This window comes from Sphaerodactylus townsendi, linkage group LG03 (genome assembly GCF_021028975.2).
Source record: "Sphaerodactylus townsendi isolate TG3544 linkage group LG03, MPM_Stown_v2.3, whole genome shotgun sequence".
Classification (NCBI taxonomy): Eukaryota; Metazoa; Chordata; class Lepidosauria; order Squamata; family Sphaerodactylidae; genus Sphaerodactylus; species Sphaerodactylus townsendi.
In genome coordinates, this window is record NC_059427.1 from 60,463,097 (window position 1) to 60,480,932 (window position 17,836).

Here is a 17,836-nt window from a genome sequence, read left to right on the forward strand (position 1 = left end):
GTGAGACTGAATGACAGTGAGGACAAGTTCATAATGTACGCCTCCAAACAAGTGAATGCCACAGGGTTACCTTGCCTCTACCTGAATGAAGTTTGAAGGCAGCATTTAAAAAAACAACAGGCACCAAGAGTCAACATCCCTCCTCTAGAACTTCAATCCAGTTTGAGCTGGACCCCTTAAATAATGCTGGACTCAAAATAAAGTTTGTAAAATATCTTCTGTCCCAAATTATGCCTAAGCCCCAACCTTCATCCCTCCAAAGTGAGGGGGCTGGTGCTTTCCACAAAAGTTAGGGGCCAGTTTGCTTGCAAACTGATCTTTCCAAACCTCACTTCCCTCATTTCCTGAAAGAGATTATAGGAAAAATGTAGCTCCCTCACCTTCCTGCTTAGAGGGTAGTAGTGGTGGCATGTGTGTTTATGTATATATATTATAAACATGAGTTCAGGCATGTTTGCAAATATAGTGCTGAATCTTCCATTGGGGTGGTTGCCATCATTAGTAACAGGAATATGTCCAATCCCGAGTTAGAGAAACTCTCTTTTCTCATTTGATTACACCTACCACTTTATCCAAAGCACTCACTTTTATTGGACTTAAAACAATTTTGCTCTGCAGCAACAGTGTTGTACTAAAATTTCACCAGGACCTCAATAAGCCCCATGGCACAGTAATTTGAATATTGTGGTAAACAGTATAAAGCTATCTAAAGTACAGAAGGACTGATATAGGAGACAACGTGGTAGTAGAGATCTTGTATTTCAGGAAGGAGCAGAAGATTCACCATCTGTTCCCGAGAGATGCATGAAAAGCTCTCCAAGCTCAGTCACATTATCAGTAACTGGCAGTGTCCTGCTCTCTCGATCCTCGATAAAATCCCAGAGTCGAACAGAGTTGAGAAACTAAAATAAAAACATAAACATGTTTTACTAATGGTATATCTGAGTCAGCATTCATCTTGAAACTGTTTCAAGCACTGCATGCAGTCTGATCAAAAAGGGTCTGGAACAGCTGAATTATCATTCTACCTAGGGAGCTCACTTCTGCTTCATTTATCTGTGGCAAAGTCAGGACAGGATAAGCAGCTGTCTAGCCTGCCAAAGATGGTGAAAGGTGATTCTCCCTGTATTGGTGACCTGAGCCTCCTGGAAAGGGAGGACTCCAGGATCACACACAGGCTTTTAACCAATGCAGCTGTATGTAAAGTTGTGTTGTCAAATTTTGGCAGCTGGAAACCCTCCACCGGACCACCTCGACCCAGCCACAGGACCTCCATCTTCAACAGATTCAATCTCAACCAGCTCTTTTCCAACCCAACAGTCATGGCCACTGTGTCAGAACTTCTGGGCGGCAGATGTCCGTCCATCCATCAACAGAACAAACTGTGTATCATCAGCATTCTGGTGACAGCTCAGGCCAAATGCTGAATTTTAAATGCTAAATCCCCTAAGCAGTTTCACATGTTGAAGACTTATAGGAATGTTTTAAGTTTGCAAGTCTAAACAATGCACAGTTCAATGAGAAGTAGAAGTGCTGGCCTCATCTTACCCGGACTGTCCCCTCAGAGCTAAGCTGTTTCCGTGGTTTCTCTGGTTCAGCCCTTCTTCCGTCAGGATATGCATGGAGGTACAGACATTTCCCACCAAATGGGCAGGTTCCCTTACCCTGGTCAAAGTACTTGCAAGCCTTTCTCCTGAAACATGAGAAAGTATTAATTAAATTTGATTTACACCAGCTACATTTAAAAAAACTGGAATAAATTTCTAGCAGCATCCATTATTTAATTTTCTGACTCTTTAAGGGTATCCTGCCAACTTCAAAGGAATAAATCTGCATAAGATTGTAGAGTATCACCATCATCCTCCTCTAGACAATTTCAGGATGGCACAGTCACTGGGCTTAGTACCTTTTTAAAGTATTCATTCAAGGAAAGTTGTTGTTTGTTCCCAAGTTGTTACACTGCAAAAAGGGAAGGCATATGTCTACAGAAGTGAATTACAACTAATTATGGTTTAGCCTAAAAGGTGAGATGGAATTCTGGGAAGCCACAAGACTTTGGGAAGGCTAAATAAATTACTGTCTCTTCCTTTTGGATAATTACTTTGTATTGCTTTTGGGAATACAATTAAAGTGCATGATTTTTTTAAAAAGTCAAATGATCCAATATTAAAAAAGATTAACACTACAAGATTCAGGAACAGTAACAGAAAATCTGGAGCTACGCTGTGTTACAATAAGGCATCAGGACTCACATCCACAGTAGTAGTTAACGCAGCCTGAGCCCTACTATGTTAGAAAATTTCTGACCAGTCTTTACTCTTCCATTCTTGGGCAAGGTACTAGAACTGATTGTGGCCACTCAGCTCCAGAGGTTCCTGAAGAGATTGATTTTCTGGACCCATTTCAATCTGGCTTCAGGCCAGGATTTGGAACAGAAATTGCTTTAGTTGCCTTGGTTGATGAACTCTGTTGAGAACTAGACAAAGGAAAAGTGACCTTGCCAGTTCTGTTGGATCTCTCAGAAGTCTTTGATACTATCAACCACAGTATCATTCTGAGCCTCCTCTCAGCTCTAGTAGTAAGGGTCACCACATTATTGTTAGAATCCTATCTAGAGGGTTGGTCACAGAAGGTAAGTGTTAGAGGTTCCTGCTCTGCTCCATGGGCATTAACCTGTGGGTGCCACAGGGTTCTGCTTATCAATCATGCTACTTAATATTTACATGAAGCCACTGGGAGAGGTCAGATGGAGGTATGGGTTGCAATATCACCAATATTTAGATAATACCCAGCTCTACCTTTCTTTTCTGCCTAATTCCAAACATGCCACTGATGTTCTGAACTGGTGCTTGGAGTCAGTAATGGGCTGGATGAGGATGAACCAGCTGAAATTTAAATTCTGACAATCCTCTGGGTTAGCAGAAAGGCAGACCAGAAACTTTAGAATGCTCCTGTGTTGGATTGGGTTATACTTCTTCAAAAGCCAGGTCCACAACTTGGGAATGCTGAAGTCACCTTAGAAAACTAGACCTGGAGTACATGCGCTCAGCTTCAGCTGATGCATCAATGGCCTCTGTTCCTCTGTCAGTCAGATCTAGCTGCAGTGATTCATGACAGTGACCCTTTCCGCACGGGCCATGAACAGCGCCCTGGGGACGGCAAAAACACCATCCCAAGGGAGCTGTTCGCACAGGGGGCGCAGCTGCTGTGCAGCCGCGCCACCCTCGGGTCTCCCCAGAGGCGTGAAGCCGCTGTTTCCCAACCTCGCTTCCCCAGCAAGGTTTTTGTGAACTGCAGCGGCTGGAAGGCGCCATTCCCCCTCCTTTTTCCCAAACACCGTACTGTATCCTCCGGCCTCTGGCGCGTCGCACAGGCCAGGGAACACACACCCCTGCCCTGCGCCACAGCCGAAAGTGTTCGCGGGAGCAGCGGAAGCGTGTCCCCTGAAAGCGCAATGCGCGACCAGCGCGGAGAGGAGCTGGAGGGCCTGACAATGCGGCCGTTCTGGGGGCCAGCACAGCCTGTGCGGATGCTGCGCCGATCCTCCCTCTGTCGCACCGGGACCGTTCATCGCGAAGCGGTTCATCGAGAAGGTCAGTGTTATGTATGCCAACCCAACCCCCATCGTGGCCGTGCGGAAGTGGCCTTAGTTACATCTAGACTGGACTACTGCAATGCACTCCACTTGGGGCTATACTTGAGGGGTGTTGAGAAGCTCCAGCTAGTGCAGAACATTGTGGTTAGGCTGCTGTTTGGGGTCAATGCTAAAACAACTATACTGGACAGCTCCTATGCCCAATTCAAGTTATTTTTGTCCTTTAAAATCCTACATGGTTTGGGACTGGGGTATCTGAAGGACAGTCCTTGCCAATAGAGTCCTGATTGGAAATTAAGATCACAGAGAAAGGTCTGCCTGGCTGCCCCCTCAATCAAAGAAGCTCATTTGGTGGGTACACAACAGAGGGACTTTTTCACAGAGGTCTCACAATTATGGAAGGTGCGCCTGACTGCCTGATTGTTGATCTTCAAGAGGCATTTGAAGATAGTTTGATTTAGGACTGCATTGGATTAATGTAGCTTTTATTACTGGTGGAGATTTATAATAGATGTTTTTAACTGTATTTTTATAGTGTTTTGTTTGTACTATAAGCTGTCTTGAATTCCGCACGGGAGAAAGGCAGCTAGTAAATGTTTCAAAGAACAAATAAATAATCCAACAGAAAGAAAATAGAGGAAGGTTCTTCCTTTAAAAACCCAGTCACCAAAATACAAGTTGTACACAGCTTCCTTTTGTGGCAGAGATTTCACATCAATTTTACAAAAGGTGTGCTTGCTATCCAAAATTATGATACAAATATAAGAATATCTGTCTTTTATCCAACATTAAAAAAATACATTGTTGCTTGCATTGTCAATCGAAGTTGCCTTCCTAGCCTTACTGCATTGTTCAATGGATGTCCTATTGCTGTTTCTTGTTCTGTACTCTGTAATGATCCTTGAGACCCAGTGAGAAAGACAGGCTATAAATAAGTAAAATAAATAACTGAGAAAGGTAGATAATGAACTGATTCAAAACAGATTTACCAGAACAGTTCTCTCAAGAACTCTATAGCCTCTCTGTAGATCTATCAGGTGGAGAACTCATTTATTTCAGTACTGAGGAGGGTCAAGTTACACAAATGACTCACCCACTATCATACTTTTTCACTTGTTCTGGAAATACCCTGAGGTCAGAAATTCAAAGTGAATTTTGATAGGTCTGTTCTCTAAAATATTGGCAGAGGAACACAGTCATAGGTCAGGAGGATTACTGCCCAGTGCCTGTCATGCCGTCCAGTGGTCTGCTTTGGGAATCATTATACGCTTTTCCCCACAGGAATATATGATTTATAGCCAATGGGCAGATAGTACGCACACAGAGTACGGCACCAAAGCCCTAAGCTGTTTGTTCTAATCAGCAGCTGCAGATTTTAGCTCTAGATTTATTAATAGCACAGTCCTTGATGTGACTGATAAGCATAAACATTGCATAAATACAGAGTAACACAATGTAAACAACAAAAGCCTCCACGACTCAGAAACAAATACAATGTTTAAACAAACCAAAAGAGAAGGTCACAGAATCACACAGCTGACATTTTGTTAGATGCAACAAGCATTTTAACCAAACGCTACACAGAATGCAAATAATACATGGCTGGCTCACAGAAAATTTAAAAAGTCTTGGCTGCAGTTTTTCCATTTCCTATTCATAAGTGTCTTTATACCCAAAGGAATAATTCACAGAATCATGGGATTAACTAATGATAGTATTTTATGTTTGTATTTTATGTCATTCTAATCATAGAACTTATGTTCGATTGGCCATTAGCTGACGTGGGAGTTCTTTGTTCCGAAAGACACCATGTTAATTAACTTGCTAAATAAAAAAAAGGGATTAAGGATTTCAGGTTTTCCATGGGGACACTTCGGTCAAAATGTTGTGGGATATCCAAAGAAATACTTTGATTTGTTGGATTAATTGCTAATTTTTGATCCCAATAAAGAGGAGAAAGCCATTTATTTTTTTAAAGATGCCCTATATATATTCCACAAAGAGTCATTGGTCAAAATGAAGGCCATATTGCAATTCTAAGAACAACATTCTCAAAATAATGTATGGGCTAATTTGGTAATACAAGCTTGTTGCCTAAATGAGAGCCGGTGGGGCGTAGTGATTAAGAGCAGGTGGACTCTAATCTGGAGAACCAGGCTTGATTCCCCACTCCTGCACATGAGCGGTGGAGCCTTATCTTGTGAACCAGATTTTCCCCTCACTCCTACATTCCTGCTGGGTGACCTTGGCTGGTCACAGTTCTTTGGAACTGTCTCAGCCCCACCTACTTCTCAAGGTATCTGTTGTAGACAAAGGAAGGGAAAATAATTTCTCAGATGCCTTGAGTCTCCTTACAGGAGAGAAAAAAAGGTCAACCCCAGTGTTGCCAGCCCCCCTTTCACCTGCACACTCTTCCTCCCAGCTTGAATGTATATACCATCAGAGTAGTACTTTCAGCAAGTCCCATGAGGCATACACCAAACATGGGGAACACTGCCATGTTTTGCGTCTCACAGACAACCTTGCAAGGTGAACACAGCAGAGTATCTTGGGATGGCAACCACAGCAAATGCTTCAAAGGGAAGGCTTTTTGGGAGACATCAGGGATTGCCAGCAGGACAACAATTATGAAGCTATTCCAGGCAAAAAGACAAAGATACCTCTTCCTATATAGTCTTTTACACAATAGCCAGTCACTGACCATTAACACAGTTCAGATGTGGAGAGTGCAATCCATTGGGGGAGGGCAAATTGAGTTGCAGAGCTGGCATGGGGCTGTGCCAATGCACTTGTCCCCTCCACTGGTGCAAGGGGTACACTCACTGGTAGAGGGGACAAAGGTGCCAGTGACCCACTCAGTTCCCTGTCAGCAAAACCCATACGTCAGAGCTGTTGGCTTCCATCAGGGCTGGCTTCCACTCACACTTTGCAGCTGGGTATGCCTCCCCACACCACCAGAAAGCCGTCTGGAGGCAGTGCAGCAGTGACACCATCTCTGGCTGCCTCAGGTTGTGGACTGGGCTGTCCGTGTCCTGTGTCAACCTGGAACCTGACTCAAAGCTTCCTATTATCTCCAAAGTTCCCACTGAATACATGACTCACCTTAATAGCTTCACCTTTGTAATCTTGAATTATTCTTCAGTCCAAAACTGCACTTTCCTGGTATCGTTTAGTCAACTCTACAGATTTATCCTGATCAGTTGCCCAACTTTAAATATTACCTTTATCCTCTATTGCAATCTTTTCATTGAAGGTTATGGCCAAAAACTGTACAACTACCCTGGCTTTAGATTCAGGAAGGAGTCAGATATTGGATATCAATTGCAACAAAGAGACTCCCAAAACACACTGGATCCCTCCTTCCATTTCATTTCTTTGCAGAATAGGACAAGTACCCTTTTGCTCTTCTCTTTGACCTCCTTATTTCCCAAACATCTATTCCCTACTTTCCACACTTGTGCACTTTTCAATCAAATATTTACTCTTGCTCCAAACTAGAGTTGCTCTGATGGACATTTGGTTATTGTTGCTATATTAAAGGAAATAAAAATATGTGTCTGTACTTCGGTTTAGCACTGCTAGTATTTGCTTGAGATAAGTGTCCCAGCACTGTTGTATCAAATCTCTCAATAAATGTTGTATTCCTTTTAAATTAGGACTCTGTTATCCTTTCCCCACTTGCTACTCCCAGCCATCTTTTAGGTAAAAAATCCTAGTTTGCTACACTCTGCATAAACATGCAAGCTAATTGACCATATTAATCTGAATGTATTTCCATGTTTTTTGTGGGTGTGTGGTAACATCAGCACCTTGAATTATGGAAAGAAACAGATTAGGAGCCACTGTAAATAGGCCTGGACTGGAATGATATGGGCACTACGACCCACTCTTCTCAATATCCTGGCTGCAACATTTTATAGGTTGCAGCCATTAGGGCTCAAATTTTTAGAGGAACATCTGAAAGGTGGAGGATGTGTCCCTTCACATACTGACCAAACACATAACATGTAGTTCCTCCTAACAAAAACAGTTTTATACATATGTAAAAGAGGGTGAAGTGTTCATTTACCTACTAATGTTGAAGACTGTGCTTTCTATCCCCTCTGGGCACCATTTTCCTCTACAGCTCTTTACCAAAGATGCCACTGTTTAGACTTCAGTATTATGTAGATAAAAATTCACTGGCTACAGGGTGCTGGCATGATGATTTTTGCCCACACTATATTTTAGCTTCCTGAAAATGCTATTGCTACATAAAGGTGCTTGGAATCCAAACAGGCAGTTTACAGTACTTACTTTGGTGTTTCTTTGCTGAGGAATAACAGTGGGAAAAAATGGCATCCAGTAGATGAAGCAAGTAGGTTTGCTACTGTCAAATACAAGCTGGAAAACTGGCAGTGGTGATGATTCAGGAACCCTCACCCCAGCCTTGGATTTGGACTGAAAGCTTTTGAACTTTTAGTTGAACTTTCAGACCTAATTTTAGACCTATCAAACGTTTCTCATCTCTGAATCATTATACTTACCCCATGCCCTGTTTAAAAGCTTCAATCAGCTCATTCTTTTTGGTCTGGTCTTCTACCCAATACACACTGGGAATAACAAACTCAGATATCACACGACACTCTGGGCAGGACCTTGAGTAGGCAATGAAAAGCAAAGTGAAAAGCACAATTTTGGTGAGAAGTAAAGTATTTGCTATGTCTCCAGACTATAAGCACCAAGAATCTTGTCTGTTTCCATTACAACATTCTAAGGCTGCTCCAGTGATTTGCACCTACAGTCTGGACCAGCAATTTAAGAAATGGGCGGTGCTAGTTTCTTTCCTAACATGGGCTTCCTAACTACAGACATAAACAGAATGAATGTTAGCAGTCCCCCATAGGGATGGTCTGTTTCTAAGTCCCTGATCAAAAGCTTCTCGAGAAAGGGGCTTCAGACTTCCTCTGCTTATGAACAGAGAACAGTTAGCAAGCTCTGAAATTGTTTGCTTGGCTCTGGACCAAAGGATCAATGCCACGTCAAAAATATTAACAGAACTCACACAGACAGGCAGTTTGAATCAGCCCTAACTACTGCGTTGCTATCATGTTTGTTGTGCATAAGAAACCCAGGAGGCAGCCTCAAGCTCTGCCTTGCCCAATTTCCACTGTAACTTAGGTCTACCAAAAGAACAACCTAAAATGCTGCCTGTTCTATGCATGGACCCAATTTCCATGACAGATGTTGACAAGTTCCTGGAATCAGTAAAGGCCGTGTCTTATTGTGCCCTGGATCCTTTCCCATCCTGACTTCCAAAATCATGTAATGACTACATCAACAAATCCTTAGTTACTGTTATAAACCCAGTCACTAACTCAGAGCACCTTCTCTTGGCCATCTATTACTAAAAATACCCCATTCCTACAGAAAAATGATCTAGCCAATTATTGCGCTGTCTCTAATCTGCCCTTCCTAGGCAAATTGACTGAGAGAGCAGTAGCAGATAACTTATCTACTATAAACTTTTTTTCATTCTGCTTTCAGACTGGGCTATGGGATGGAGACGGGTCTGCTGGCTTTAGTTAATGACCTCCGTCTCAATGTAGACACTTCCCTGTTGCTCCTACTGGATTTATCTGCTGCCTTAGACACAGCAGATCATGCCATCTAGCTGGAGGCAGAAGTAGGCATCAGGAGTTGTGTGTTGGACTGGTTCAAATAATTCCTTATGGGTCAAATTCTACGAAAATTTTAAATCCCCAGTCAGACACTACCTACTTGAGAATTCAACTTTCAGTTGAGGTTCTGAAAAATGGTGTTGATATGGGAAATATCACTGATTATATTCTAGAATAGCAGGTTGTAGGAACTTACTTTATAATAGGATTCTCAAACTGCTTGACACCCCTCCACTGCCGGATACAGGACAAACAATATGTGTGATTGCAGTTAGAAAGGATTCCAAATCTTCTTTCGGATGCAGATGGTTTCTCATACACCACCTCCATACAGATATTGCACACCTTGTCCTGACTTGCCTGAAAGGCAAAGGCTTTTTCCATCTCATGCTCAAAAGTAGCCATGCACATCTATATGCACACAAAAAAAGCCAAAAAAGAGGGGTGGGGAAAAATGGAATTGTTACTATAGGTTTATGCCATGTTGCAACAATGCTGCTCACTTCCAACATGAGAACAAAATACTAAGAAATATGTTCTGTGTTCCTGAATATCAGATTCTACTAAAAATCTAGTTAACCTGTTTAGTTGCATAAACATCTTATTGGAATATTATACCATTACAGTACAAAATATTATACTAGCTAGCAGAATCTCCTGCTAACATGCCCACACAACTAAAAAAACTTCATAGTTGTTAAGAAAGTATTCTTCACAATAACAACTTCACTCCCATAGGTGCCAGTGAAGGTTACTGCACTGGAGAAACACTGACACTTTGGCAGCTTTTGTGCCCAGGCGTCGCATAGCCACACGACTCCCTGGTGCCAGCATCAGTGCCCCCATTCCAGCATAGATGCCACTTAGATTAATGTTAAGTGCCATTTTCGCCAGCATGGGGCTCACACAACATCCAAAGCCCTCCCCCCTGCCCAACTCAGGATTGCACAGTTAGTCTAAGGTTTTAACAGAACACAGCATCAACTCTAATATAAACCGCATCATGTTGAACTTGGCTATATTTCAATTAGCATTTACCTTCTCATGAATCTTCCTCTGTTCTGGATCAAAAGGGTGAAGCACTTGTAACCCACATATTTCACATACTTGCCCATGGAGATAGAGACATCGGTCACCAAACTGACATGTGCCAGCTGCTGCATAAGGGCATAGCTGTTCGCCGTTAGTACACAAACTTCCAGGCTCAGAGTCTTCCTCTTCAAGGCCAGAGCGGATTGCTTCCAAATACGAATGGGGCTTTGTTTCTGGAAAATCACTTTGGACACTGCAACATGCCAAATCACTCACAGCATTAGATCTTGACTTTTCTTCTCCTGAGCCACATAAGTCTTGAGAGAGGAAGGAAGAAATACTTGGGTCAAAAACATAACTACTAAAGAACTTTTGCTAGCTATTGATTAAGGGACTATACTATACGGCAATGAGCAGCTACCTACTGTTTTTAACGCTGTAAGGGGTCCATCAAGCACAAGCATTCTTCATTTATCTTAAAGTCACAAAAATGTTGAAAAGACAGATAGTATGCTAGATAATATATCTCACATTTAGTCCCACACTCTATTTCTCTGTGGCCACCCAGTTGACACAAGCCTTCCCTTCACGTTGCCCCCTGCTGTTGATACTCAGAAGTTCACTGCCTCTGGAAGTAATGAAGGACCTGTTTACTCATTGTATCTAGCTGCCACTATACGTCTCAAAAAATTAAGACACAAGTCATGCATTTGTCTCAAAATGTAACACCAAAACACTATCAAAATCTCTGAGTATTCACCAGGATAGAAAAAATAATTTCTAATCATCTTTAACAAAATGTTCATCCTGAGAAGAGGCAGACTGTGCAGGAAAGGGGGACCTGCAAATTTCAAGGATCCTGGAAGTTGGAAGCAAGCAGGTTTTGTCCTGATTATAGCATCGTCAAAAGTGCAGTCCTTCATTTTTCCTTCAAAGGAGTGGTTTCCATTCACTTATGTGGGATAACATTATGTAGATACACTTAAAAGTACCAACTGAGTGGAGACTAACAGTGTAATTTTAAACATTTACAAGCTTCCAAATCCATTATTTAGGGCAGCACTGTAAGCCTACTCCATGTCTCTGATGATTTTACCCGTTTAAAATTAAGCCTGCTGCTGTACGTATCTATCAATGCTTTGTTCAGCTTCTTAGGGCTAAACTTCCTTCACTTTACATGCCACAGAGGTTCATCATGAAGGGGCTTGGGTTCTTGAAAATGTGCTACAATTCCAAGCAGGATCAGGCCCCCTGTGGCATTCATAAAACAAAGGAATTCTAGCAGTAATATGGCGGCGACATACCTGGGCGGTGCCATATTGTCTACTTTGTCCTTAAGAAGCTGAAGTACCAAGCTTCTTGGTACTAGAAGATGGGATCCTTAGATGGGATCCCTTCCTTAACTGGTGATCAGCTATCCTCTCGCACTGAGGATACCCCTCGGGGAGGTGGGGGGCTCCTTGTAGTGGGTGATTCAATCATTAGAAATGTAGAGAGTTGGGTTTGTGAGAGGCGTGATGACCGCATGGTGACTTGCCTGCCCGGTGCGAAGGTTGCGGATGTCACGCTTCGTCTAGATAGGCTTTTAGACAGTGCTGGGGTGGAGTCAGCAGTTGTGGTCCACATTGGCACCAACGACATTGGGAAATGTAGCCGGGAGGTTCTGGAAGCTAAATTTAGGCTGCTAGGAAAAAGGTTGAAGTCCAGGACCTCCAAGGTGGCATTCTCAGAAATGCTACCCGTTCCACACACAGGGCGAGCTAGGCAAGCGGAGATACAGGGTCTCAATGCGTGGATGAGAAGGTGGTGTAAGGCAGAGGGTTTCAGATTTGTCAGGAACTGGGGAACCTTTTGGGACAAGGCAGGCCTGTACAAATGGGACGGGCTTCATCTTAACGAAAGAGGAACCAGGCTGCTGGCTCCAGCATTAAAAAGGGGGCAGAATGGCTTTTAAACTGATCACTGGGGAAAGCCGACAGGAGCTGAGGTGACTTCGGTTCGGAATACAGTATCTATGGGGATGCAGACAGAGAGGGAGGATTTTCTAAATCAACCACATACAAGCGAGGAACATAGCAATGTGCATGTGACAAGGGATAGTGTCTACAAAAGACTTGAGGGTAAAGCACATAAATCCCAGGTTAAGGACAGAGACAGGGTATACAGGTGTCTCTATGCTAATAGTAGAAGCATTCGACCTAAAATGGGGGAGCTAGAGTACAGAGTTTTGAAGGAGGACTTTGATATAGTGGGCATTACAGAGACATGGTGGAATGAGGAGAATCAGTGGGATGCTGTTCTACCAGGCTACAGGCTCTATAGGAAGGATAGGACAGGGCGCATTGGGGGTGGAGTTGCCCTTTACATCAAAGAGAGCATAGTATCACATAAAATAGACAAGGCAAGGGGAGCTGGTTCCCCTACAGAATCACTGTGGATATCAATACCAGGTGTGAAGGACAGTTTAATATTAGGAATATATTATCGTCCCCCTGACCAAAGTGCACAAGAGGATTCTGAGATGGAAAAAGAAATTAGAGAGGCCAACAAAAACAAAAATGTAGTGGTAATGGGTGATTTTAACTATCCCCATATAAACTGGAAAAATGCATGTTCAGGTCATAGTAAGGAGAGAGCATTCCTGGATATGCTAAATGACTGTGGCTTAGAGCAGATGGTTGTGGAACCAACCAGGGGAGAGGTGATCCTAGATCTAATTCTATGTGGGACCCAGGACCTGGTGCAGGAAGTCAGTGTTGTTGAGCCGATAGGGAACAGCGACCACAATGCTGTCAGATTCAGCATCTCAGCATGTGAACAAGTGACAACTACTAATGTAGTTACATTCGCCTTCAGAAAGGGAAATTTCTCAAAGATGAGGGGGATAGTGCGCAGGAAGCTGAAAGGGAAAATCAAAAGAGTCAAAACTGTCCAAAATGCTTGGAGGTTATTTAAAAACACAGTAATAAAAGCTCAGCTGGAATGTGTTCCACAGGTTAGAAAAGGCAGCACCCAGTCCAAAAGAAAGCCACCATGGTTAACAAGAGAGGTTGAGGAAATTATCAGAAAAAAGAAAATGTCTTTTAGAAAATGGAAGTCCAGTTTGGCTGATGAAGAATATGAGAGGGAACACAAATGGTGGCAAAAGAGAAGCAAGTTAGCTGTAAGGGAGGCAAAAAAGGATTATGAGGAACGCATGGCTGCGAACATCAAGACCAGCAACAAACAGTTCTTCAAGTACATCAAAAGCAGGAAGCCAGCTAGGGAAGCAGTAGGCCCATTAGATGACAAAGGAACAAAAGGTGTGCTAAAAGATGACAGGGAGATTGCAGAGAAGCTGAATTAATTATTTGCATCTGTCTTCACTCAAGAGGAGGTGAGAAAAATTCCTGCACCTGAACCAAGCTTCTTAGGAATCCGAGGAACTAGCGAAGATAGTGATAGACAAGGAAGAAGTTCTGGCAGCCATTGATAAACTAAATGCTACCAAATCCCCTGGCCCAGATTGCATTCACCCAAGAGTTCTTAAAGAGCTCAAGCATGAAATTGCTGATCTTCTCACTTTAATATGCAACTTATCCCTGAAATCAGGCTCCATCCCTGAAGACTGGAAGATGGCCAATGTCACACCAATCTTTAAGAAAGGATCTAGGAAGGACCCGGGAAATTACAGGCCAGTCAGTTTGACATCTGATCCTGGTAAATTAGTAGAAGCTATCATTAAAGATAAAATTATAAAACATGTAGAAAAGCAAGACCTGCTGAGAAAGAGTCAGCATGGCTTTTGCAGAGGCAAATCCTGTCTTACAAACTTACTAGAGTTCTTTGAGGGTGTAAACAGACATGTGGATAAGGGGGAACCAGTGGACATTGTCTACTTGGATTTCCAAAAGGCTTTTGACAAAGTTCCTCACCAGAGACTGTTGAGAAAACTCAGCAATGAAGGAATAAGAGGGGAAGTCCTCCTATGGATTAAAAACTGGTTGAGAAACAGGAAACAAAGAGTGGGTGTAAATGGGAAGTTCTCACAATGGAGAGATGTCGGGAGTGGTGTCCCCCAAGGATCCATTTTGGGACCAGTGCTCTTTAACCTATTCATAAATGACCTGGAAGTAGGGGTGGGTAGCGTGGTGGCCAAGTTTGCAGATGATACCAAATTATGTAGGGTGGTTAGAACCACAAAGGATTGCAAAGAGCTCCAAGCGGACCTTGATAAATTAGGTGAGTGGGCCCAGAAATGGCAAATGCAGTTCAATGTAGCAAAATGTAAAGTGATGCACATAGGGGCAAAAAATCCAAACTTCACATACACGCTACAGGGGTCAGTGCTATCACTCACAGACCAGGAAAGGGATTTAGGCGTCTTAGTTGATAGTTCCATGGGAATGTCAACTCAATGCATGGCAGCTGTAAAAAAGGCAAACTCTATGCTGGGGATCATTAGAAAAGGAATTGATAATAAAACTGCAAAGATTGTCATGCCCTTATATAAAGCAGTGGTGCGACCGCACTTGGAGTACTGTGTCCAGTTCTGGTCGCCGCATCTCAAAAAGGATATTGAGGAGATAGAAAAAGTGCAGAGAAGGGCAACAAGGATGATTGAGGGACTGGAGCACCTTCCCTATGAGGAGAGGCTGCAGCGTTTGGGACTCTTTAGTTTGGAGAGGAGGCGGCTGAGGGGGGATATGATTGAAGTCTACAAAATTATGCATGGGGTAGAAAATGTTGACAGAGAGAAATTTTTCTCTCTTTCTCACAATACTAGAACCAGGGGGCATTCATTGAAAATGCTGGGGGGAAGAATTAGGACGAATAAAAGGAAACACTTCTTCACGCAACGTGTGATTGGAATATGCTGCCACAGGAGGTGGTGATGGCCACTAACCTGGATAGCTTTAAAAGTGGCTTGGACAGATTTATGGAGGAGAAGTCGATTTATGGCTACCAATCTTGATCCTCCTTGATCTGAGATTGCAAATGCCTTAACAGTCCAGGTGCTCGGGAGCAATAGCCGCAGAAGGCCATTGCTTTCACATCCTACATGTGAGCTCCCAAAGGCACCTGGTGGGCCACTGCGAGTAGCAGAGAGCTGGACTAGATGGACTTTGGTCTGATCCAGCTGGCTTGTTCTTATGTTCTTATGTTCTTTTCACAGAAGTACCAAGCTTCTTTTCACAGAAGACCCTGCTATATAGGTCTGGCCAACAGCTGCAGGGAGAGGGCAAGAAAGAAGAAATGGAAGTAAAGGGCACTCAGGCTTCTCCCTGCAGGAGTTTCCCTGGGCTGGACCATGAGCATTATGAAGGAAGTTTCCAAGCCAATACATCTAGCAGGTTCAGAGGAGGCTCCTGTGGAGGGACGCCCAGCTCCCACAAGCAGAGTCTGCTCCTGCAGCATGAAGCCTGCATGCCTTCTCCCTCTCTCCTCAGCAGGAAGCACAGCAACTCAGGTGAGAGAATGAGACAGCCAAGACACTGCAGGAGAGCAAAGTGGCCATGGAGAAAGCTAGCAGAACACTACCACACTGACTAGAAAATTGAGACTGTTTATGTATATGGAGCCTCTTTGTATAAGAAAACAATAGCCCAATCCATTCATAAAGCATTAAAAGTATGTAAACCTTTCAGAAAATGAAGAACAGCTCACAAGTACTCACCCCTGTCCCTGAGAACTATTGCTTTCTTTTCACGTCTTCCAGATTCATGTACTTTACTTTTGGTTACAGGTGCGTTTTGCTCTGACTGAGATGCAAGACTCTGCAAAGGTGGTGCAGCAGAGTAAAGGGTCCTCGTAGGCACCATGCCACCTGATGCTGAAGGTCTAACATGATCGTATCTTAAAAACATATTAAAAGCATAAGAAGGAGCAGCTACAGACATTATTCCAGTGTTTCCATCTATTTATTTAATATTCCTATCCATTAATACATAAACATGCATAGAATTGCTGCCTTGGCTTAAATGGGAGAACAACAACAACGGGGTAATAAAGTACATTTTCCCTTTTAAACCATGGTTGCGGAATGATCGTTTTAGCTGGTGGTGCACTAGTAAACTCTCCTTTGAAAAACAAAAGAAAATATGGAATGTATACTTTTTTAGGGGGGTGCTGGCATTATAAGATAGTGATCCTACTAACTTCGGTCAGTAGGAGGCATACTTGAGGTTCAGCACCAGATCTGAAAGCAGACTGTGAGACCAGAGACAGAAATACTACTTGGTTCCCAGTTTGATTTGAGATACCTATTGGCCTTTGCCTTTAATTTGCTTGCTGGGTGCAGCCTGCCCTGCTCCCAACAGCAAAAAAAGACAGGACAAAGGTAGCAAGGAAAGTGGCGAATGGGACAAATGTGATTGGTGGATGACTGACCCTGTTAACTTGTCAGGACATTTCTATGTCATGCTGCAGGGGTCTCCAACACGGTGCATGATACCTTTCCTGGAGCCTTTGGGCACGTTGGGGACTCCTCTGCTACACTCTCCAAAGACTTTTTGGAGTGCCATATGTAGAATTTCCAAGTGGCATCTCTTCCAAGTATTGTCCAAGACCCACGTATCTCAGAAATAAAGTTTAGAAAGTAGGTGGAACCAATTGCAGCTTTTGCCCAGCAGGGCTTCTAGTTTGATGTTGGAAAGCTAATTGGCTATGCAAATTTTTAAGTTGCTGCAGCAGATACCACCATCACAGCACAAGGACCATACTGGCTGAAGAGTTACGACTAGAGTCATGCATGACCTCACTCCCTGAAGTTTTCTGGTTGTGCCCACCACGTGTCTAAGGTGTCCAGATGCTCAGAAAAGTTGAGGCCCCTGCCCTACTGATACTATGCTTATGTTGTTAACTCCTAGAAACAAAATGCCCCACCGATGTCAAGGGTGATCAATGGACTGTCTCTCTCTAACAACATTAAGGATACAGAGGTTGGAATCTTAAGATCTTTCAAAAATGTTACTACAACCATCCTTTGTATGATTGTTTTTTGGTTATCACTGGCAAGACAGAAAAGTCTGCATTTGAAAAACTGTGGGCCATTCATACCTGCAGTGAGCACCATAGGCACATTGTCCCTTCTGATAGAATTTGCAGATAGTAGATGGTTTGCTTGTGGATAAGTCATGTGAAAATAGGCACCTATTTCCTTCCCTACATATCCCTTGCATGAAATATCTGCAGAAAAAAACAGAAAAAAAGTCAGGATAAAACATGTCCTATTTAAAGTGTTCTGTTCAGACATGGCAGAGAAACCAGTTTTTAGTGACCTGCATTCGGAGTCCAGTTTCCTAAAATAAAAGATAAACCCTCTGAAATTGGGACTTACAAATTGAAATTGGCTCAATGTAATTGTCAGTTGACATGAAAAACAAAAGCCACTAAGAAGTGTTCTCACCATTTTTAGTTATCAGTTTAATAAAGCTTTTATTTTATTTTATTGAAAACATTTTCCTGTCAGAAATGGCACATAGCAAGAAAACTAAAGAGGCTAAGAGAGATAGCACTGCAGTAGAGGCCACTTCACCTGAGGAAAATGTTCACATTCACCCATACAAAA

General features: G+C 43.0%; 1 protein-coding gene across 1 annotated transcript; it reads right to left on the reverse strand.

Annotated features, from left to right (window-relative positions):
* Nucleotides 1-571: 571 nt before the first annotated feature.
* Nucleotides 572-17,454, reverse strand: MKRN2 (makorin ring finger protein 2). The gene is made up of 7 exons (XM_048490731.1): nucleotides 17,326-17,454; nucleotides 15,944-16,122; nucleotides 10,294-10,604; nucleotides 9,452-9,666; nucleotides 8,122-8,232; nucleotides 1,549-1,693; nucleotides 572-902 (listed from the first exon to the last, which is right to left on the reverse strand). Exons 1-7 carry the CDS (start codon nucleotides 17,445-17,447, stop codon nucleotides 762-764), a joined length of 1,224 nt encoding a protein of 407 aa, XP_048346688.1. The 5' UTR covers nucleotides 17,448-17,454; the 3' UTR covers nucleotides 572-761.
* Between the last annotated feature and the right edge of the window lie 382 nt (nucleotides 17,455-17,836).